Genomic DNA, 24,872 nt, shown 5'->3' with positions numbered 1-24,872 from the left:
GGCTTCTCTCTTCAGCCTTATTTGGGTTTGGACAATCTGCTTTCATGTATCCTTTTTCTCCGCAACTATAACAACAATAATTTGATGATGACTCCTTATTTTCCTTCTTCCCATTTTTAAATCTTCTTCTACCCTTGGACCTCATGAACTTATTAAATTTCTTAATGAAGAGACCCATATTTTCTTCATCTTCTTCAGAGTCTTCATCTTCATTAAGATGTTTGCTCTTATCAATCTCATACTTGAACACCAAAGTCTTTTTCTTTCCTTTCTCTTCATCCTTGTTCAATATCCTGAGATCTAATTCATGTTCTCTCAACTTACCAAACAATGCAGCCATTGACATGGTATTGAGATTTTGTGACTCACTAATGGTAATCACCTTTGGTTGCCAAGTCTTGTCCAAAGATTTAAGAATTTTTATATTTAATTCATCATTGTCAAAGGACTTACCTAACCCAATGAGATGATTCACTATGTGCGTTAAACACTTTTGAACATCTACAATAGTTTCTCTTTGCTTCATGCAGAACATCTCATAACATTATTCTGGCTCTCTTAACATTATTAGTTCCTTCATGGGTGACTCTCAGTATCTCCAACATCTCTTGAGAATTCTTATAGGTTGAGATCCTGTAAATCTCATCAACAGTTAGAGCAGATGATATTATATTAAGAGCCCTTACGTCCTGTTAGGATCTTCTTCTATCATTAGCATTTCATTGTTCTAGTAGTTTGAGTTCTTGCAAATTGTTAATAAACACAGTAGGAACAAAAGGACCATTTGTGATAGTTTCCCAAATCTCTCTATTATTATATTCCATGAAAATTTGCATTCTCACTTTCCAAAAAGCATAATTTTCTCCAGTAAACAATGGAGGTCTATTGATAGAAGCATCCTTACCAAATGTTTGATGTTGTCCTATTATTTTGACTTACTATCAAAGCAAGCTCTAATACCAATTGTCAGAGCGGTGCAGTTAACATGTACAACAAACTAAGAGGGGGGTATGAATTTGTTTCTTATCGCAAATAATACCTTTAATAATTTTCTCTAAAATATAAATTCCTTAACAACAATTTAAACAAATTAAAGAGTAAGAAAGAGAGAAAATTGAACAGGTGATTTTTATACTAGCTCGGATCACACAAATCCTACATCAAATTGTTAATCTCGAACGAGAATTAACGTTTCACTATCACAAACCAACAAATTGTTACAATCACAACGAAAATAACACGGTTTAAGGTTACAACACCTCTCTTGTTCCCCCAAGAGATGAAACTCAGTTCCCTTGAAACCCTCAAGGGAAGAACACCTCTCCGAATGCTTCACGAAGGATGAACACCTCCTTTGAATCTTCACAAAGGATGACAGGATTTAACTCAACAACAACTACTACACTCAATCACAACTCCCGTGAAAATTCTCGCTATATGCCAACACCAAGTTCTTAAAGCCAAAGCACAAGGGTTACACAAACCCTAGAACACTTATCACAGTATAAAACAAATAAGAATTTTGAATACCAAGTATTTCGTATTTTAGAATGAGAGTCTCAGTCCAATTTGTGGAGATCTCACTCAAGGTTACCTCCAAAAATCTATTGTCAGTTATTTAACATGTGATAATCGATTATTCACTTATGGTAATCGATTATGAATTTAATGAATGCACAAAGGTCAAAACCTTGCTTAAAAATTTTCATAATTGCTCGTGATAATCGATTATAGCAAGTCATAATCGATTACTGATAATCGATTATTATAAGTTTATAATCGATTATCTCAAGTATAAAATGAGGTTTTCTGATTCAAAATGCATTTTAACACAATATAAGACAAACAATACATAAAATCAAAGATAAGTTACATTCTATACATAAATATACTAAATTACAAAATCTTTAACACAAAACAAGTCTTCATGAAGATCTTCTTGCAACAAGAGCACTTGAGACTTGACTTTGAGACATCATCAAAACTTCTTCTTTTCAGCTTTATGCTAACAGTATTAACTTGATTGCATCAACGACAATGTCAGAAAAAAAAAATGTTTCACATGATTTTTATTATAGTCAAAGTCAAAATAGTTTAGACATTATGAAAAGTTTAGGGATGCAGGAAAAAAACAACGGGGTGTTGGAAGAAGCCATCTGTTCAACTTTTACATTTTTTTTATTGTCCTGGGAGAGATAGCATAAATATTTACAATTATATACAAATTTGAATTTTAAAAATTTCATACTTTCCTAGAAGATAATTATTACACAAATAAATTGATTAGTTAAAGCATGAATGATCAAGAAGATTTTAAGTGGTACTAAATTTTGTCTTTATTAATAAGAATATAATTTTTTTTCATATTAATAATGCATAATTTTTTTTTCCTAAGTTTTTGGAAAGTGACTTTATTTGCTCAATATGGGTTTGGTTTTACCCATGTTTCGTGTTTATTCTTTTATTTTGGTTTAATGAACTTTCCTATGACAACATAATGGTAAATGTTGTACTGAGTAGGACTAATGATCCTTAGACCCCTCCATATAAGGGCTATATCCCTAAGGCATGTTAGGATCATATGGGTATTGGTGATCGGGTATCCCAATCTGGATACTTGGTATCAATGTTTCCTAACTTAGAGAATGGATGGGTTAAAGGTTGCTATTGGCTAAAAATAGGTAATTGGGTTAATGGGTTTCTCGAGTGATGGGCCCACAAAGGTGTGGTCGATCCAGTTGATTCCCTGGTCAACTAAGTTAAAACACTATAAATATTATACTAATGATAATTTACTTTCTCTTTTTAAATTAATTGAGATTTAACTTCAGAGCTCTGACTAGCTTACTAACTTAAGCATTAGAGAACCTTTTTGTAGAATCTCCCCTATGTGGTAGTGTTTGAAATGTTGGAGAACAGATACTGAGTACTAGAAGCTTGACATCTGAAGGTGCATAAGACGGTTTATGGAAGATATGTCTTTGTGAGATACCTTCGATCCTAAGGGAACATATTCCGTCATTCAAGATAAGAACAAATGTCTTTCAAATTGTTAACATGTCAAAATACATAATGATAACTAAAATTCATAAAAACAAAATAATGATTGGACAAAAATAAAATAAATTATAGATATATTTAATGATTAATATATGTAAGATAATTCGATAAAAAATTAAATAATAGATAAAATAAAAGTTATATTTAAATACAATTTTTTCATTTCAATTATATATGACTAGTGAAAATATATACGTTTTTTATAATAAAAAAAATAGTAAAAGCTTTAAGGAAACATTTCCAAAATGTCTTCCTATCTCTTAACGCAATTATCCTTCTTGTGCATAAATTTGAGTAAAGGTCTTGTACTTTCATGATCTTAACAAATAAAGAGGATGAGACATACAAGCAAAGAAACACTTCTTCGTACATGCAATAAATGTTTTAAACGTTCATAAATGTTAGGATATATTGCGTGTTTAAAACATTTTAGCACATGCAAGCTCGTTTGATAGAAGCATCGTTTAGGAAGTAAGGCGTTTGATATATGATCTTCAGACGATGTAAAATGTTAAACGCTTATTTTACAAAAATGTTTAAGTTTCATTACATTGTTTAGTAAGCTTTTCTATTTGTTCAATAATGTTTGAATATAAGATTTTAAGCTTCAGCGTTTTGTTAAGCATACACTAGATGTGTCCATTTGACAGATGTTGTTTGTTAAACATTGTATGTTGGACGGTATAGGTTGGAAAATGTTATTATCATAAAACGTTATAAATGCTTATTTCGTTCAACACTTATTTTGTTGAACATTATTCTTAGTAAGACATTCTTTAGATGTTTTACTAGTAGACGATATTTTTTCAAGTATTGTATGTTAAACTTCAAAACATGAGTTGTTAGACACTCTAATTTAACTAGACGATCTTGTCTTAACATGGTACTCATCCTCCAAGCCTCCTTCATCTTCTATCAAAGAGTGGGGTGTCTGAAAAAGATTCTCAGATACTGAAGTTAATACTTTAGTTAGAGATTCTAGTCAAATTTAGATTAATGCATAAAAGTAAAGTCAAAATATGATTAAAATAATATTTATAGGGATGTTTTGCTGACCATGGATCCTCACCTGAATAGGCCTCATTTATGGGCTTGTTGGTCCATAGGTCCATTGGCCAACTTACTTGAGACGAGCTACAATCATTTTTGGCTAAGTTACCTAATGTGAGAATGTCTTCAACATGCATAATTAGGTATTGGCATGCGGCATCCAATGAGGAGCATTCTTATCAAAGGATGGATGTAGCCTTTAGTTCGAGAAACATAATATTTAATATTCGATATTCGACACTCGCTAGTCAACATTAAATTTACTTCTTTGGGTGTGCAGTTCATAGTATCGAGTAGATAGTACATCCATTGCAGAGTATTTGATGGTCACCTTGTTAGTTGTACTGGTTACAAGGTATCTGGTAAATGGTATCATGTTACTGTCTTAAGTAACTATTTCAAGACTGGAGTTGATAGGGTTAAAGGGTCTTCGGTCACCTACAGTACAATTTGATACCTACAGTACAATTTGATTTTGCAATTAATCAGTTTCTCTTGTGTAAAATCTTGTTTAATTAATTAGTTTTTTTTTTAAGATTAAATATTTGAAAGAATGAGAATGAATAAATCACATGTAAGCCTTGTTTAAATTATTTACCTTTGAATTACATTTGCGAATATAACCCAATGTTAAAGTACAAATATATAAAGACCGGTTCGTCATTACTGATGAAAGACACCATTTTTTCAAAAATATATTGACAAAAGGCCATAGTGACCACAAGATTGATTCTTCAACGAATGGTGCAGTTTTAGTGTGACTATCATGACTTTATCAGGTAAGGTGTTGCCCTCGGGTTTGGATTTAGATCTTGACTTTATGATGTGTACTTTCAATCTATAACTGATTAAGACAATCTATTATTTTGCATGTTTTATGCTCCCTTTGAACCTATTCTGTAATGAAATTAAATAAATAGCGTATGCTTGATTATGTTTTGATGGGCCAAGCACATTTGAAGCTTTAATATCTTGATTAAATTGATGAAACATGACATTATATTTGATTCGTACAAAGTTACAAGCTTCTTCCGAAACCTATACTTATACGAAGCATTTATAAATATAAAAAGCAGATCCATTGTTTTCTCCTGAAAACACGTAAACCACCAATATCCACGTTCGTATCCTATAAATTAGTATGGTTTAATTGCATGCGGAAAGCAATCAGCACCAAAAGAAAAAGAATGATGGTAAATTAAAAGAAAAAAAAATTTAATGTAATTTAGGTTTTGAAAAATGGGAGGAATCTTAGACAGTACTAGGTTGTGTGGTTCTCCTACGGTAGTTGAGGTTTTTCAAAAGGTGTGCATATATTTGATTGATTTAGTTTATGTTGCGATGTTGCATGGAGGATGACAGAAAGAAGAATGAAATGTTTGTGTGACAGGTATTTGCAGAGTTGATAGGGTCATATTTTTTAGTGTTTGCTGGGTGTTGCTCTGTGGTTCTTAATAATTCAGAAAAGACAAAAGGCCAAATAACATTTCCGGGAGTTTGCGTAGTGTGGGGTTTCACAGTAACCATCTTGGCTTATTCTCTTGCTCATGTCTCTGGTGCTCATTTCAATCCTGGAGTCACTCTCAGCTTAGCTATCTATCGTCGTTTCCCTTTCAAAATGGCACGTTATCCATCACCGTTTCTCTATTTCCTGCGTTTTCGACGGGTTAATATTAATTTATGATTATGGTTAAACAATCTACCTATGTCTGTTCTTCATTCTCATTTTCTTTCTAGATCTTATACTTTAATACAAAATTATAATTTATTTTTATCTTAAATTTTTATATAATTTAATTTTAAAACTTAAAAAATAAATGAGTATAATCTTTTTAATGTAATATTTTTTTGCACTAAAATTTATTAAATTGGTTTCATATAAACATATTTGTTGCAGGTGCCTTTGTATTTTATTGCGCAAATATTGGGATCTTTCCTTGCCAGTGGGACGTTGTACCTTCTGTTTGAAGTAGACGATAATTCTTATTTCGGAACAAGACCGGCAGGATCTCCAGTTCAATCTCTTGTTTTTGAGTTACTTGCAACATTTTTATTAATGTTCGTTATCTGTGCGGTTTCAACGGATAAAAGAGCGGTTAGTATGCTCCATTAATGCACCTTTTCTATTTTTCAATTCCTTTCATTTAATTTTCACATATTACACGTTTTTTAAAACAAATTACTTCTTACCCTGAATAAAAATATTAATTAAATCTATATAAATTTAGATGAAGTATTTTGTCTTACTATCTTGATTATTTTTATTTATGTATTAAGAAATGTGATATTTTATAGTAAAGTATGTAAAATAATATTTTGATTAGTATACATTTACGATTGCTTTTTATTAATTTTATTAAAAATATGTTAGATATTAAAATTGTCATGTTTTTTTTAATGTATATTATTACCTATAGATCACCAAATCATTGAATGGACTCGTCCTTACTATGGAATAAGTTTTTAATGAGATACAAGTAAAAGATAACATTTACATCATCTTATTACTAAATTGAAAAATATAAAAGTTTTGAATGTTTAATAGACTAAAATTATTTAATAAAAACTAACCTCAAAATACAGCCTAAAATATTATATTTATAAATTCCTTAAACCATAAGCATTACAGAAAAAGCTAATTTTATGCACGTCTAAAATTCATTTTCAAACACTATAAATGATGCAAATCCCTCTTTCTGTAACAGATTGGAAAATTAGGAGGGGTTGTTGTTGGTATGACAGTTACAGTAGACGTCTTCATTGCTGGGTAATTTACTGCTAAATTTGTTACTAAAGTAATATTTCAGACACGAAGATGAAAGTTTTTTTTTTTTATTTGGGTTATATTTAGGAAGATTTGATTTACTAAATCATTATTCAATTTTTGAGTGGAGTTTGATAATTAATGGCATGCAGACCTGTGTCAGGAGCTTCTATGAACCCAGCTAGAAGCCTTGGACCTGCTTTGGTGATGAACGTTTACACTGGATTTTGGATTTATATAGTTGGACCATTTGTTGGTGCCATACTAGGTGCAACGTGTTATAACTTTATTAGACATACCGATTGTAACCCTCCGATTTAGTTATCACGTGTAAGTAAACAAATGTGTATTGATTAAGAAGAAATACAATTTTAATATACCATCATAATATAATATAATGAAAATTTTAAAACTGGATCACATAGTCATGAAATTAATTAAAAACTTGTAAAAATAATAAACAATCTCAATACAACTCAAAAATAATGTACTAAAATTCTTCAACATAATTTATTTAAAAGAAATCAATTTTGAAAACTCTGAAAGTAATATCTCACTCATCTCTCGATTTATAGCACATCAACGTCATCAGCAATGTCCTCTCTAACATTATCTGCTTCCTATAAATACTATTATAGTAAACAGAAACTATCATCACAAATACAAGACTATCATCACAAATACAAGAGTGAGCTAACAACATCAACATCCAAAAACACATATAATAATACAATTATTATAATATAGTTATCTAATAATGTATAAGCTCATAACATCACTCCATTTCACAACACAAAACACATTGGTAATCCAACTCTTGTCGAGATAAATCATGTCACCACCAATCACTATTGTTATATGTTGTTTCTGTACTTTAGCATGCAAGACCAGTTCACCAAATTGGGCCTATGCACCAACGTAGGACTTACCCGTTCACAAAAACAGAGCTCATACACTAATGCAGGTCTTTCCTGTTCACTAAAACAGGGTCCACACACTAACGTAGGACTTATTAGTTCATCAAAACAAGGTATGCACCAAAACAAGAACATTCTCGTATCACGATTAAAGAGTACATAAGACTACATAAGATCCACCACCTCAATTACATTCAACACCAACATGGTTTATTGGACAACAATAAGCAAAAATAATTCAACCAACATTACAAACACTCCAAACAACTCAGCACACACACTACAATACATGACAATAACATCACACAACCCGAAAAGTAAATTAAATAGTTTGGTCTCACCTAGACCAACTCGGAAAAGTGTTCGAAAAAAAACATTTGAAAATAGATCTTGTATCAAACCTATTTAAAAACAAAATCACTTTATTTTATTGATTGTAGTAGGCAAATCACGAACAAACTCAATTACTTTATATTATTTTATATATAAAGATATATTATTTTAAATATTAGACTCTTTGATGCAATCAGCTAGTCTTATTCGTGAAACTTTGATAATAGATTAGTAAGATCAACAAGGAACAAAAAAACTTATATGAAAAAGTGGTTCATTATTTAAATAATATTGGTACACTCTAAGTATGTTTACATTATTAATAAGAAGAGAATAAGAATTTGAGTGTGAATATATCAAGCGTAAAAGAAAATTTAAATGATAAAAATATAAATTTTAATGGAGAAGCCTATTTGTTTCTCATCATAAAAGCAAAAACTATATAACTAAACTATCTTAAAAAAGACATTAATTTTATTACAGATGATTACCCTACAAACTAGTTTGGTGACTATAATATAAACTCATTGGATGAAACTGTATATTTGCCACCACAAATTTCATTAGAAAATTCAACAGGTTTAAATATTTAAAATTCATCATCTATCAAATCAAAAACTTTTTTCGACTAGTCAAATTTAGGGGTTAATGAAATTGACTTCAAATCTTTTATTAAGTTTTTCTAAAGGTTTATAACTTATATTGATATAATGTACAAATTTGTAAATTCCAACATAGTCATTTTAAATTTCATTTTAATTCTCAAGTCAATTTAGCCTTAATTTAATCACAGGTCGAACTGTAATCAAGTGAGGACAAAGTCTAATTAATAGGTTGATTAAAATATCACTCCAAGTTAAGTTATTCTCTTAAGTCTACACCATATGCTCTGATTTCTTTAAAAAGAAAAATAAAGCAATAAAAAATAGAAAGCATATATTCCACTTATTTAAAAATAAAATAATAATAAAGTTTTCTAACTACGTTTCGTAAATATATTTTTGTGAAATTAAAACTAAGATTTCCTAAAAAAAGATATACAATTTTAAAACAATAAATGTATTTTCCTTTTCATTTAGAATTTCTTTTAATTCTTAACAAATGCACTGGAAAACATTGTACTACTAATTAATAAATAAAAACTAAAGTTCTTTCAGAATATTTTGTCAATTTCTGTTTTTCGGAAAAAGAAAAAAATGTAGACATTTGACGTTCCTTAATTAAAGTCAGTCTTTATCTCTTCATAGCACCTAAAAATCACACTCGTTTGAGGTACTCAATAATATTCACACTTTATTTTGGGACCACTAATTCTCATAATGAATATTGAAGAAAAAATGATGGTTACACTCCATCAAGAATCAATAATCAATAATAGAGTTAAAGCCAAATAATATAAAAAAATGAGAAAATCTTATCTATAATTTATGATAACAAGCACAGGTGGTATTTGTTATACGAGAAAAAAAATTATTTTAACAGGTATGCAAATAGAATAGTACATCTTTTGCACTTAAATATTAGTAAACAAAATGTTCATGTTTACGGAACTGAAATAGAAGTAGTTTTTGTCAAATTTATTTGAATTTAATATTATTATTATAAAAACACTAATCACTCATAAAATTTAGTGAAATTTTAAATTTGAACATAGTTTAAATAAATATTATAAGAAGTATGAATGACAAAAACATTTATGTCCGGAAGTATTGGTTGATAAAATTATTTAACGGGTATTCGTAAGTAACACATCATTTAATATTTACTATAAACATGTCGTGGTATCATACTGCTATTTATTATCTATAAAATATTAAAAATAAAATTTAATTTATATTTTATTAAATTTAATTTAATTAAATTTATATTTTACTAAATTATATTTAATTCAATTTATATTATATTTTATATTTTTTAATAATTTTATTTATATTTCATTTTAAAAATCTATATTTATTTTTTAAATACTTATGAATATTTTTAAAATTAGTATTGGACAGAACAAATTAAATTTTCCACAGCTAGTGGATAGATATTATGTGTTCGATATATTTCTAATTAGAATTTCTTTATTAGAATGAATAAATTATACAAACTACTTACATGAATATATCTTTTTTTTAATTAACATGTATAAACACTTAACTTTCCTTACAAAGATAAATGGGCAATGTATTTTAAATAATCAAGGAGATTAACATAATGTAGAATTATTTATGTAATATTCTTCAAATAATTAAGAAAATTTAGTATAAAGATAAAGAAATAGGAAAAATTGAGTAATTTTACGATACAATTAATACAATTTACTAAACAACATATAATCCAATTTAATTAATATTCTTAATTAATATAGACAAGGATGATGATAAATAAACACCTAATATTTTTACTCTCACTCATCCAAAACTAACAAAATAACATTTTTATTCTATAATATAAAAAAAAAAGATAAATTATTTAAAAAATATAAATATTTTTTTATTAAGTGTTAGAGAAGTATTAAAAAAAAGTATGCATAAAAAAGATTGACATGTATTATGTAATTCGAAAACACATGCAATATATTTCAGAATATTTAATGTATAAGCCAGATGAAACGGTGATTGCAACCTTTTTCATAGGTCAAAATATCACCGAAGCGGACACGTGCTTCTCTCGTTTTGAGAACATGAATTATGCTATGAATCGTTACTTTTTTCTCGTGTAGTTATATTTATTTCTTTTGGGTTTTATTGTCGTTTATAAGCACTTTTATTTAATGCAAAAGTTTGCCATATTTTACTTTAATAATATTTTTTTACTAAAGTTTAGTGAAAGAATAGATTATTTTGAAAAGAAAAATTTCTAACGGATTTAATTAAAATTTTCTACTGCATATTTTTTTAATTAAATTTGTTTTTAAAAATTTTATGTTATGAGTGTTTAACAGTTTTTTAATCTTTGTTTACAGACTCTATTGTTTACTTTTTATGTGAAGTAAACACTATTTTCAATCTCTTATTGTTAATTTATTGATCGATTCATTTATTTTTTATTATTTTTTTCGTAACTCATCGACTTGATTTGCAAAATAAATGAACGAGTTAATTGACTAATTGAAAAAGGAAAATGGTGCTGATTAACATAATAAAAATGAAAAAATAATAATAAATACTAATAATTAAGACAAAATATATAATAAAATAATAAAAAGTAATCATTTTGATATAAAAGCTTTTATTTTATTGATTGAATTTTAATTAATGATTAAGGTAATTAAACATGAATAAGACTTTTAATAATTATTATTATACTATATGTATTAAAAATAATATTAATATACAATTAAAAATTAATCATTTTAAATCAAAAACAATAATAAGAAAAAAAAAACTTCTGACCCATAAGAAAGTTAGAGGTGTTAACTGAGTTAGAGGGAGCATGGAGCGTGATGCACAGCTTCTAAACCGTGTGGAAGCCAAACAAGACAAAATAAGACAACCTGCACATGATTATTTTATGCCTTATACATATACTTTTTCTAATAAGGAAAACAATAATAATAACAAGTATCTGAAATCTGAGTTACAGAACACTTTTTAAGTGACATCCTCATCTCATCTCGTGTTGTGTGTCTGTGAAAAACCAAAGTACCAAACAACTTAGGTTTGCTTGTCGTGTTTCTCGGGTTTCCTATCACGCCTCGAAAGGTATTTTGTTTCTCACTTTCTCAAATGGGTTTCTTCCACTGCCATAGATTTATATGTGTCTTTCTCTGGTTATTGTTTCCACATGCTGGTTCTTCAATAATGGAGGTCTCTGGTTATTTTTTAGGGAAGAATCATGATTTGTAATTCTGGTTGAAGGCTGTGAGAGCTATGGGAGGGGAGGTTGAACAATCATTCAGCATGGAGTTTCAGGTTATTCATCCATTTCTTGATTTTTAACGTCGATCTATTCTTTCTAATTCCAGTTACAATGTTCCAATCATTTTTTGCTTTCTTTAGTTTGAGTTGTGTGATTGGTTTTGTGTGACTTTTTCTTGTCTTGTGTTTAGAGGAGCAGTGGCTGCCACCAGCTCAGTAGGCCCCTTTCACATTTTAAAAAATAAATTAATTTAAATAATTTCGTAATGAATTTTTTAATTTTTTTATTTTATTTATCAATAAGATTATGTAACCACAGATATATTATTATATTTTATTTGCTTAGGTGTACACCTTTATCTCTCATCTATCATCATTTCATAATTTTACTTTTTTTTTTCTTGGATTTTATCATATTTCTTTTAAACTTTCTCACATTTTGTCGGTTTGATACATTTCTAACAAAATATCATGTCATAAAAGTTTGTAAAAAATAACCGAGGTTCGTTTTGTAAAAGATAGTGATTAAAAAATAAAGTTATTATTTTGAAAATATGTGTAAAAGAAACTTGGGTGGTGAAGAATACAACGATGATAGCTGATGGTAAAAATGTTTAATTAAATCAAGATCATTTGAGGAGTTTTATTGATTATTCCTTTAAAGTGTTAAAAATTACTTTATGTTTTATTTATATTCAAATAAAAGTAATATTCAAGTATTTAGAAATTAAATTTCACAACGAACATATGAATCATGATTTCTGGTAAAGACAGTAGTGATGAGATGGGACATTCAAGATTAATTAATTTTATTAGGATTTATTTTGTTTTATTCACAACTTATCCGATATAATTAAAATATGAATAACTTTTAACTTTGTTTATTTGATTTCTAATATTTAAAAATTTCAAAAGAAAATAAATTAAAAAGTAATAACAGTGTATTAATTTTGAAACAAAATTATGTTTTTGCAGGTATTTATTTTTAAATTAGTGAGTGATGACGACTTCTTTTTTTCTAGATTGAAGGTACTATAAATACTGGTGAAAGAAAGTAAGGACATAGTAGAAGTATTAATGTACATTAAAAATTTGAACTAACGATTATAAATCTTTTGTAATTGTTGACATTGTCAATTCTTTTTTTTCAAAATAGATTTTTATATTCAAATTGAAATGATTAGTTAACAATTTTTTATAACTTTGAAAATAGATTATATGGCATTATTTTATTGATTTATTTGAATTTATTTTCAGAAATAGAGCAATCACGAATCACGAGGCACTACATAGACGTTGCAAAAATGTTATTAAAAAAATTTGTTAAAAAGTATTGAATGAATGACCACCAGGAATTGAGATGTTGAGATAACTTGACTGTTAAATTGTAGTTAAAATTTATAGAATTAATAAGGTAAATGTAATTCAAAACATAAAATAAGTTCAAGGTCAAACACAACCCTACTCATCATGGTCAGTGATATAGTGAATGAAGACAATAATTTGCTAGAACAATGATCTTCTTCAGTTATCATTGCTTAGTCAAACATATAATGATCTTGATCTGAATTGCTTCTTTTGAATTTAGTTGAATAAAGAAGATTGAGTGGAGTTGGACAATGCAATGTTATTCCTTTTTTATGTTCCCTTTCTTTTACTATACTCATTTGTTCACAACTTTCTAATTTGCATGGATTTTGTTTAGTATTGATACTTTTTATGATTTGTGTCATTCGGAACACAGTCAATTCTCTGATTTATCATACCACACACAAAATGTTCACCTTCCATTTGACTATTCCTTGCAAAAAAGGATAAAAGTGTGAAAAGGGAATCCTATTTTTTGTGTGTTGACTGGATAGAATATTGTTAATATTAATTCTGCTGATATCTGCTGCTTTGATTCTTGCCAAAAATGCAGGTAGATTCTATACATTCTGGTTCAATCTCGTTTGGGAGATTTGAAAATGAACCTTTATCATGGGAAAGAAGGTCCTCTTTCTCTCGTAATAGGTACCTGGAGGAGGTTGAGAAATGTTCAAAACCTGGTTCAGTTATTCAGAAGAAAGCATATTTTGAAGCACATTTCAAGAAGAAAGGGATTTTTGGTATTATTCCATCCACAATTCACGATGGATTATCATATAGAGCAGCCGGTGAAAGTGATGGCTCTGAGGGAATTGGTAAACAAGAGGATTTTGAGTCTAATAATGACCACTACGTCCCATTTGACGAAATGTCCCAGAAGGAATTTGAGTTAGAAGAAGGTGACAATTATGTTGAAATGGATCCAAGATCCCAAGAAGATGTCATCCCAATTGAAGAAAACCATTATATTCAATTTCGTGGAATTCCTGATGGTTCAAATTATCATGGAGAATGTGATGTGAACGAATATGAAGAAGAAGAGACCATCGAAGAATATCCAATGCTTTCATTTTCAAGTCTCGAGATGGAATCTGTCATAAATAATTCTAATCATTTCGAAGATGCCAGTGAGAACAATAGTACTTTGAATGAAGCTCATCGATCTGAAAATGAAACAAGTAACATACTCTTAGCTAATGACGAGGCGGTTATGGAAGTGGAAAAGGATGATGATGTTACTGTAAATACTGGTGAATCATCAATAAGCACTGTGAATCCACCAGCACAGTGTGTTGAGGAAACAATTATGAATGATCTTGCAAAACCTTCTCCTGAGGTATGCATTTCCATGAGTTAAGTTCCTGTTTTTTGCCCATGCAAAGATCCAACATATAGAATGGCTTATAATGAAAGCACTATCAATGCAATGAATCAAGATTACGCATATTTATGACATGTGTATTTGTGCTTTAATTTTATATTTCTTTGAACCAAAGCTGATGGTTTCCCCGTACAGTTATTACATTGTTTATATTTTTCAATTATATTATTGTCTTGCTGGGTTGGCATAAGTGTGTTTAATTTATCCATAGGAAACAAAGCTCAAGACTCAACAGAATTCTGAAATGAACAATGTTGGAGTTCAGGGAAGCACGGTTACTTCAGCTAAGGATCCTGCTAGGCATCCGAGTAGAGAGAGTCAAAGGAGAACAAATATAGAAAAGAATTTACCAAAACTTACAACTCCAACTAGCAAAACTTCCAAAGAAGTAAGGACTTAATAACAATGTACTGAGGGATGAAAGAAGGATATTGTCTCTAAATTTTGCTTATACTTTTCAAATGATTACTCTTCTATATAAGTGGCTTGCTTGTGAATTGTTAAATACCGCTAATTTTAGGGCCTCTATTTGCAGGTTTCCAAAAGAGAAGAGAAACAAATTCGTGAAAGCAAAAGGTAATTTTTGTTTCTTAGTTTTAACTGTTATATTTTCACATTCACAGACTCAAATGTGTTTTGAATTTTTAATAATGAAAATGTATCAAAACTACGAAAGGGTGAAGAATCCCAACCTTCTGCTTTAAATTCCAAAGGAATTCAAGAAGCAAGGAGGTTTTATAAACCTATGTGAGATTAATCATTCGTTTTCTCTCATTTTGACTTGAGACAAGCAAAATCGTGTTTTGCAGGTTGAACCAAGCTTTTGATTCTATGAAGTCCAATGTTAAGCCTAAGGCTGCAACTTTTAACTTTAAATGTAGTGAGCGAGCAGAAAGGAGGAAAGAGGCAAGTAAAATGCTATTTTTTTTGGAATCATTTCTGTTTATGTTAACAAATGATATAGAATGCATGACATTTTATTTGCTGTCCTGATCCTGTCAACTCAGTTCTACATGAAGTTGGAAGAAAAATTGCATGCAAAGGAAGCAGAGATTACTCAGATGCAAGCAATATCACAGGTAATTTAGCCAATAATAGCTTCTACTTATATGAGATGGCAAGAATATCAGAATATCAAGCGACAAGCATTGTATGAATAAATGAGTCGATATTTTTACATCAATGGAACTTGGAACCATTTTTGAGAAATTGTTACATGAAGTTTAGTCATATGTGATATGTGTGGAATCTGTTGGATTCTAATTGAAGGGACTAATATGATTGTTACCAGTGAATTTTCTAATTGAAGTGTCCATTCAATTTACATCAATGGAACTTGGAATCATTATTTCATTCTTTTCCTAAATTTTATCAAATATTTCTTCAAGCATAGCCAAATGCAGAAAAGTGAAATAATATTGTGTGAAATGACATTTGTCTGAGAAATCTGGAAATCGCAGTCTTCAAGTATTGGATAAGAGTTGTGGCAAACAACAAAGAATGAGGAAACAAAACGTGTAGAAGGATTTTGCTATATCTTTTATCTAGTATCTGTAGTGTAGCTGGCTCCAGTTATTTGTATTTCTTGTGAAGCTTGAAGAAACTTACTACATTCAGGTGTTATTTTTGTAGGAAAAGACAGAAACTGACATTAAAAAACTCCGAAAGAGCCTCAACTTTAAAGCAACACCAATGCCTTCATTCTATCGGACAACTCTCTCTTCACAACCACATGGCAATAAGGTACATGTTTTTGGAGTTTTCGGTCTACTTTTGTTCGTGAATTAGTGTTTGCATACAATTTACTATTCGTTGCAAATTAGTTGTTCTGTTGTCTCAATCCAATATGCAACTTCATGGGACCTTCTTGGTCGTCACATATCTACTACCCTAGTTTTTGTTTAGAATTTCTTAATAGAAATGAAATCAAAGTGCTTTTTTCTTTCTCTGTTCGACTTCAACCATTTAATGTTTGCGAATTCTTCCTTTTCAAGTCTCACAACCAGGTTGTGTCAAATAACACCAGAAGTAAGAAAGAACAGAATAAACCAAAATGTTCAACGAGTGGATCAGATGCAACAGTTCCTCCGAAATCAAAGGTGGGAAACAATCTGGATACTGGTGAATCGATAACAGTAAGAGAACCACATGATATCTCGATCAAAGAGTGTGCCAAAAGTAAAGTATCTGAATCTAGTTTGATTTCTCCTGCTGCATCAACCAACCATAGACACGTTCCTAATTCTATGACAAGTAATCATGCTTCTGGAAAGAAAGAAGGAGCAAAGGTTTCTTCACAAAAACAGAAGGTATCAAATAGTTGTAAAGGAGCAAAACAACAAAACAACGAAAGAAATAAAAATGGTGAAACCACAAAACACAGAAATGATATAATGAGAAAAGGTGTGAAGAATGTTGGCTTCAGAAACATTTCCAGAAGTGGTAATCTTATTGTACATGTTTCCTATTAAAAAGTTTACCACTTACACTTTATAACTTGAGACATTTCAGGCTCCAGCATAAAACGAAAGCCGAATGATTACCACTTCATACGAATCAATTAAGGCATATTGCACATTGAGTTAGTAACATTTCTTGTGTTTTATTCATGGTATATTTGAGACAAGTTATAGAACAATATGGTCCATGTTACTACTTCTCTAAGTTTGGTAGAAGTAATGTATAAAATAAACATGGAAAGTTACCCAATAACTAGTAGTGGGCATGTTTTTACTGGATTTGGATCTTGTGGTCTTCTCTCCATGTTGAAGAGTGTTCATTTGTTAATTAGAATATAAATGGAATTACATTTATGGAAATTCTAATTTGTAATTAACTTATTTTTTTAGTTTATCATGATCTGCTGCTAGACTATAATACGTTTATCTTCCTTTAATACCATATTTGTATATGTAGTATCATTACAAAGTTCAGTCGACATAAATTTTATTCTATATTTGTTCGTATATTTTTCCTTTTATAATTCTTTTAATTTTTTTTTTAATTTTATCAACTTGTTTTTGTTAACCTTTTCAAAATTAATGAAGGTTGTGATTGTTATGAAATTTATTTATATGTAACGGTGTAATATTATATATATATATATATATATATATATATATATATATATATATATTATATTCTTTATAAATAATTTCTTTTAAATTTTTAAAAAATATTTTTTAACTTTCTCAAAATTAATTAATGTTTTGGTTGTAATGAAATTTTATGCATAATTCCGTAATATTTTATATAATTATTTTACTTTTATTCAAATATTATTTGGTATCTTGATTTAAAATTTATACAATTATAGCTTTTTTTTATAAATATTTGATATTGAATATGTTCTTTCATATTAAATATTGATAATATCGTGTGTTCTTTTTGTTATTTTTTGAAAAAAATAATTAATTGATATTGTAATCATAAGAAAATAAGTATAAGCAAAATGGGAATGAAAGAAAAATTTTATACTTGATAAATATAAAGATGATATGAATTTTTTATTTGAGATACAATTTGGATATTGAAACATGTCCTCGTCCTGTTGTAGTGTCATAGTCGCAAGTATCTCAAAAGATACTTGTAACAAGTAATGATGGGAAATAGTTACATTATATAAGAACAGTCGAGAACAGTGGATTCAGAAGCAACTTGACACATGACTTAGTTACATTTGCATTTACGATCATATTTCAAATATTGAGGAAGTTGACTCTATGGAAATAAAAATGTATAATATTGTATACACACTTCAAGGATTATGACTAGTAATGTAAATTCCAATTTTCATCTCGTTTAACTACTTTATGATGTATCACATTTTTAATATTATAAAACAGTTGATTCGAGTAAAACATATAAATTGTCGTTATAGTTATTCTCAAAATAACATATAATAGTAAGATCTATATATACACCTTTCTACACTACAAGAAGATATATTACATTGAGTCAAAAGTGTAATATAGACTGTACAAATAGAAAGGAAGCGAAGAAACGACTTACTCTAAGCTTCAGCTCTTCCACTCGTTAGCACCTGCTCACCAAAGATTCTCCCTAAGCTCACACATTTAAGGTGATCATTGCAAAAGAGAAAACAAGCACACACAGGAAAACATACAACACAAAAGCAAAAGCAAGGGTAAGCTGGTATAAATAACAAATATCATAAAATAACTAAGATTTTAACATAGATTATGAAAACCAAACTAAGTATACAAACATTCTAGAAACATAAAATACGCATAGGCTTGACTCATCCGGATATAGTATGAATGTCAAGTTATAGTGGTTTCTGCACCTGTAGTAGTAATATTGTTGGCTTAATCCAAGCTATCATACAAGGTTAGTCTATTTCAATTGTCTTTGACAAAAACAAGGCCCCTAGACAAGGACCTCCTTCTATTCTCACCACATGACCCATCACTCTCTAATTGAGCATGAATGATCATTAAAATGTAGGATGAACCCCAAACTTAACTCCGATTATTCATACTTACAACACTACCGGGCACCGCCATGTAACATCTCCACGAGGATCATGGAATTACGTCCCTCAATACCATTCACTTAATCCACAACATACTCATCATCAATGATCATATAAACATCACATACTCAAAGTATTTTAAGGATAAAAATTCATTTATAATAATCTAGAAATAATAAATGATGTAATCAATAGACGAGAACTTTTGAATATACTCAAGGTAAGGTATGTAATGAATATTTTGAGCTCATAAAGTCTAACACATTTGTAAAGATTTATAAGGATATATATATTTGAGCTCAACTTATCTCTAAACATGAACCGACAATTCACATACCTAAATTTGAATGTTAACTTAATTCTACACAAATTAGATTATTAAGTTGTATAATATTGGATGACAATATTACATTAACTTATAAATTTACTTTATTATATTAAATCAACTTGTCTCTTTGCTTTATTACATTAAATTAACTTCATTTATATTTTATTTCACAAAACTTGTCAAACTCTTTTTTATTGTCAAAGTGACCTTAATGAACTCTAAATCAGATCGATTGTCGAATAATTGACGAAATGGAGAAAACAAATACTGAAATAAGAAGACTTTGTGCCATTGTTCACCAATAATTTGCAACCATGGAATGTCAAAATAGTTACTAATAGCCATAACCAATGAAATTGTTGTACTTATTAAGGACAATGAACATTCAAGATGACAACTTATTCAAATGGTGCTTCAAATTTCTGTCTTCACACTCATCCCATACACAACGTTTAGTAAAAATGTCGACATAATATTGTTTGAATATGTTGTTTACATACCTAAACAAAGGAAATTCATCATGAATTATGATGATATAGTTGAAACTTATTATGTGTGTAAATTTTTTATGTCATATAATATTGTAATTTCACTTCATTATTTACTTGATCATGAATATTGAATTTCACGACAAAAACAAAAAAAAATAATCACTTATTAGTAAATTATATTCTTAAAACATTAAATTTTATTCATAATAATTTAACTTTACTTAAGCACAAATTTATTTTATTTTCAAAATTAATATTGATTTTTTTTCTCTTATAATAATTTTTAAAAATAAATATGTTATTAATAAGTATCATTTTTCTTTTATATTACTTCACTAATGACATTTTAGTAATATTTATTTCTCATTTATTAAAACATTTTTAGTAATATTTATTTCTCATTTATATTACGTCCCTCAATACCATTCACTTAATCCACAACATACTCATCATCAATGATCATATAAACATCACATACTCAAAGTATTTTAAGGATAAAAATTCATTTATAATAATCTAGAAATAATAAATGATGTAATCAATAGACGAGAACTTTTGAATATACTCAAGGTAAGGTATGTAATGAATATTTTGAGCTCATAAAGTCTAACACATTTGTAAAGATTTATAAGGATATATATATTTGAGCTCAACTTATCTCTAAACATGAACCGACAATTCACATACCTAAATTTGAATGTTAACTTAATTCTACACAAATTAGATTATTAAGTTGTATAATATTGGATGACAATATTACATTAACTTATAAATTTACTTTATTATATTAAATCAACTTGTCTCTTTGCTTTATTACATTAAATTAACTTCATTTATATTTTATTTCACAAAACTTGTCAAACTCTTTTTTATTGTCAAAGTGACCTTAATGAACTCTAAATCAGATCGATTGTCGAATAATTGACGAAATGGAGAAAACAAATACTGAAATAAGAAGACTTTGTGCCATTGTTCACCAATAATTTGCAACCATGGAATGTCAAAATAGTTACTAATAGCCATAACCAATGAAATTGTTGTACTTATTAAGGACAATGAACATTCAAGATGACAACTTATTCAAATGGTGCTTCAAATTTCTGTCTTCACACTCATCCCATACACAACGTTTAGTAAAAATGTCGACATAATATTGTTTGAATATGTTGTTTACATACCTAAACAAAGGAAATTCATCATGAATTATGATGATATAGTTGAAACTTATTATGTGTGTAAATTTTTTATGTCATATAATATTGTAATTTCACTTCATTATTTACTTGATCATGAATATTGAATTTCACGACAAAAACAAAAAAAAATATATCACTTATTAGTAAATTATATTCTTAAAACATTAAATTTTATTCATAATAATTTAACTTTACTTAAGCACAAATTTATTTTATTTTCAAAATTAATATTGATTTTTTTCTCTTATAATAATTTTTAAAAATAAATATGTTATTAATAAGTATCATTTTTCTTTTATATTACTTCACTAATGACATTTTAGTAATATTTATTTCTCATTTATTAAAACATTTTTAGTAATATTTATTTCTCATTTATATTACGTCCCTCAATACCATTCACTTAATCCACAACATACTCATCATCAATGATCATATAAACATCACATACTCAAAGTATTTTAAGGATAAAAATTCATTTATAATAATCTAGAAATAATAAATGATGTAATCAATAGACGAGAACTTTTGAATATACTCAAGGTAAGGTATGTAATGAATATTTTGAGCTCATAAAGTCTAACACATTTGTAAAGATTTATAAGGATATATATATTTGAGCTCAACTTATCTCTAAACATGAACCGACAATTCACATACCTAAATTTGAATGTTAACTTAATTCTACACAAATTAGATTATTAAGTTGTATAATATTGGATGACAATATTACATTAACTTATAAATTTACTTTATTATATTAAATCAACTTGTCTCTTTGCTTTATTACATTAAATTAACTTCATTTATATTTTATTTCACAAAACTTGTCAAACTCTTTTTTATTGTCAAAGTGACCTTAATGAACTCTAAATCAGATCGATTGTCGAATAATTGACGAAATGGAGAAAACAAATACTGAAATAAGAAGACTTTGTGCCATTGTTCACCAATAATTTGCAACCATGGAATGTCAAAATAGTTACTAATAGCCATAACCAATGAAATTGTTGTACTTATTAAGGACAATGAACATTCAAGATGACAACTTATTCAAATGGTGCTTCAAATTTCTGTCTTCACACTCATCCCATACACAACGTTTAGTAAAAATGTCGACATAATATTGTTTGAATATGTTGTTTACATACCTAAACAAAGGAAATTCATCATGAATTATGATGATATAGTTGAAACTTATTATGTGTGTAAATTTTTTATGTCATATAATATTGTAATTTCACTTCATTATTTACTTGATCATGAATATTGAATTTCACGACAAAAACAAAAAAAATATATCACTTATTAGTAAATTATATTCTTAAAACATTAAATTTTATTCATAATAATTTAACTTTACTTAAGCACAAATTTATTTTATTTTCAAAATTAATATTGATTTTTTTTCTCTTATAATAATTTTTAAAAATAAATATGTTATTAATAAGTATCATTTTTCTTTTATATTACTTCACTAATGACATTTTAGTAATATTTATTTCTCATTTATTAAAACATTTTTAGTAATATTTATTTCTCATTTATATTACGTCCCTCAATACCATTCACTTAATCCACAACATACTCATCATCAATGATCATATAAACATCACATACTCAAAGTATTTTAAGGATAAAAATTCATTTATAATAATCTAGAAATAATAAATGATGTAATCAATAGACGAGAACTTTTGAATATACTCAAGGTAAGGTATGTAATGAATATTTTGAGCTCATAAAGTCTAACACATTTGTAAAGATTTATAAGGATATATATATTTGAGCTCAACTTATCTCTAAACATGAACCGACAATTCACATACCTAAATTTGAATGTTAACTTAATTCTACACAAATTAGATTATTAAGTTGTATAATATTGGATGACAATATTACATTAACTTATAAATTTACTTTATTATATTAAATCAACTTGTCTCTTTGCTTTATTACATTAAATTAACTTCATTTATATTTTATTTCACAAAACTTGTCAAACTCTTTTTTATTGTCAAAGTGACCTTAATGAACTCTAAATCAGATCGATTGTCGAATAATTGACGAAATGGAGAAAACAAATACTGAAATAAGAAGACTTTGTGCCATTGTTCACCAATAATTTGCAACCATGGAATGTCAAAATAGTTACTAATAGCCATAACCAATGAAATTGTTGTACTTATTAAGGACAATGAACATTCAAGATGACAACTTATTCAAATGGTGCTTCAAATTTCTGTCTTCACACTCATCCCATACACAACGTTTAGTAAAAATGTCGACATAATATTGTTTGAATATGTTGTTTACATACCTAAACAAAGGAAATTCATCATGAATTATGATGATATAGTTGAAACTTATTATGTGTGTAAATTTTTTATGTCATATAATATTGTAATTTCACTTCATTATTTACTTGATCATGAATATTGAATTTCACGACAAAAACAAAAAAAATATATCACTTATTAGTAAATTATATTCTTAAAACATTAAATTTTATTCATAATAATTTAACTTTACTTAAGCACAAATTTATTTTATTTTCAAAATTAATATTGATTTTTTTTCTCTTATAATAATTTTTAAAAATAAATATGTTATTAATAAGTATCATTTTTCTTTTATATTACTTCACTAATGACATTTTAGTAATATTTATTTCTCATTTATTAAAACATTTTTAGTAATATTTATTTCTCATTTATATTACGTCCCTCAATACCATTCACTTAATCCACAACATACTCATCATCAATGATCATATAAACATCACATACTCAAAGTATTTTAAGGATAAAAATTCATTTATAATAATCTAGAAATAATAAATGATGTAATCAATAGACGAGAACTTTTGAATATACTCAAGGTAAGGTATGTAATGAATATTTTGAGCTCATAAAGTCTAACACATTTGTAAAGATTTATAAGGATATATATATTTGAGCTCAACTTATCTCTAAACATGAACCGACAATTCACATACCTAAATTTGAATGTTAACTTAATTCTACACAAATTAGATTATTAAGTTGTATAATATTGGATGACAATATTACATTAACTTATAAATTTACTTTATTATATTAAATCAACTTGTCTCTTTGCTTTATTACATTAAATTAACTTCATTTATATTTTATTTCACAAAACTTGTCAAACTCTTTTTTTTGTCAAAGTGACCTTAATGAACTCTAAATCAGATCGATTGTCGAATAATTGACGAAATGGAGAAAACAAATACTGAAATAAGAAGACTTTGTGCCATTGTTCACCAATAATTTGCAACCATGGAATGTCAAAATAGTTACTAATAGCCATAACCAATGAAATTGTTGTACTTATTAAGGACAATGAACATTCAAGATGACAACTTATTCAAATGGTGCTTCAAATTTCTGTCTTCACACTCATCCCATACACAACGTTTAGTAAAAATGTCGACATAATATTGTTTGAATATGTTGTTTACATACCTAAACAAAGGAAATTCATCATGAATTATGATGATATAGTTGAAACTTATTATGTGTGTAAATTTTTTATGTCATATAATATTGTAATTTCACTTCATTATTTACTTGATCATGAATATTGAATTTCACGACAAAAACAAAAAAAATATATCA

General features: G+C 27.9%; 2 protein-coding genes across 2 annotated transcripts; both read left to right on the top strand.

Annotated features, from left to right (window-relative positions):
• The first annotated feature begins 5,349 nt into the window (after positions 1-5,349).
• On the top strand, positions 5,350-7,232 carry LOC124841469 (putative aquaporin NIP-type). The gene is made up of 5 exons (XM_047317748.2): positions 5,350-5,415; positions 5,501-5,731; positions 6,008-6,205; positions 6,816-6,877; positions 7,027-7,232. Exons 1-5 carry the CDS (start codon positions 5,350-5,352, stop codon positions 7,193-7,195), a joined length of 726 nt encoding a protein of 241 aa, XP_047173704.1. The 3' UTR covers positions 7,196-7,232.
• Positions 7,233-11,659: 4,427 nt separating this feature from the next.
• Positions 11,660-17,572, top strand: LOC148192981 (protein WVD2-like 7). Its single transcript, XM_088098270.1, has 9 exons — positions 11,660-11,816; positions 11,941-12,026; positions 13,894-14,676; positions 14,933-15,109; positions 15,257-15,297; positions 15,531-15,627; positions 15,729-15,800; positions 16,354-16,464; positions 16,716-17,572. The coding sequence occupies exons 2-9, from the start codon at positions 11,985-11,987 to the stop codon at positions 17,190-17,192; spliced, it is 1,800 nt and encodes a 599-aa protein (XP_087954396.1). The 5' UTR covers positions 11,660-11,816; positions 11,941-11,984; the 3' UTR covers positions 17,193-17,572.
• The last annotated feature ends 7,300 nt before the right edge of the window (positions 17,573-24,872 follow it).

This window comes from Vigna umbellata, chromosome 9 (genome assembly GCF_029865625.1).
Source record: "Vigna umbellata cultivar VRB3 chromosome 9, Vumbellata_1.0, whole genome shotgun sequence".
NCBI classification, from domain to species: domain Eukaryota; kingdom Viridiplantae; phylum Streptophyta; class Magnoliopsida; order Fabales; family Fabaceae; genus Vigna; species Vigna umbellata.
This window is presented reverse-complemented; position numbering and strand designations above follow the sequence as displayed.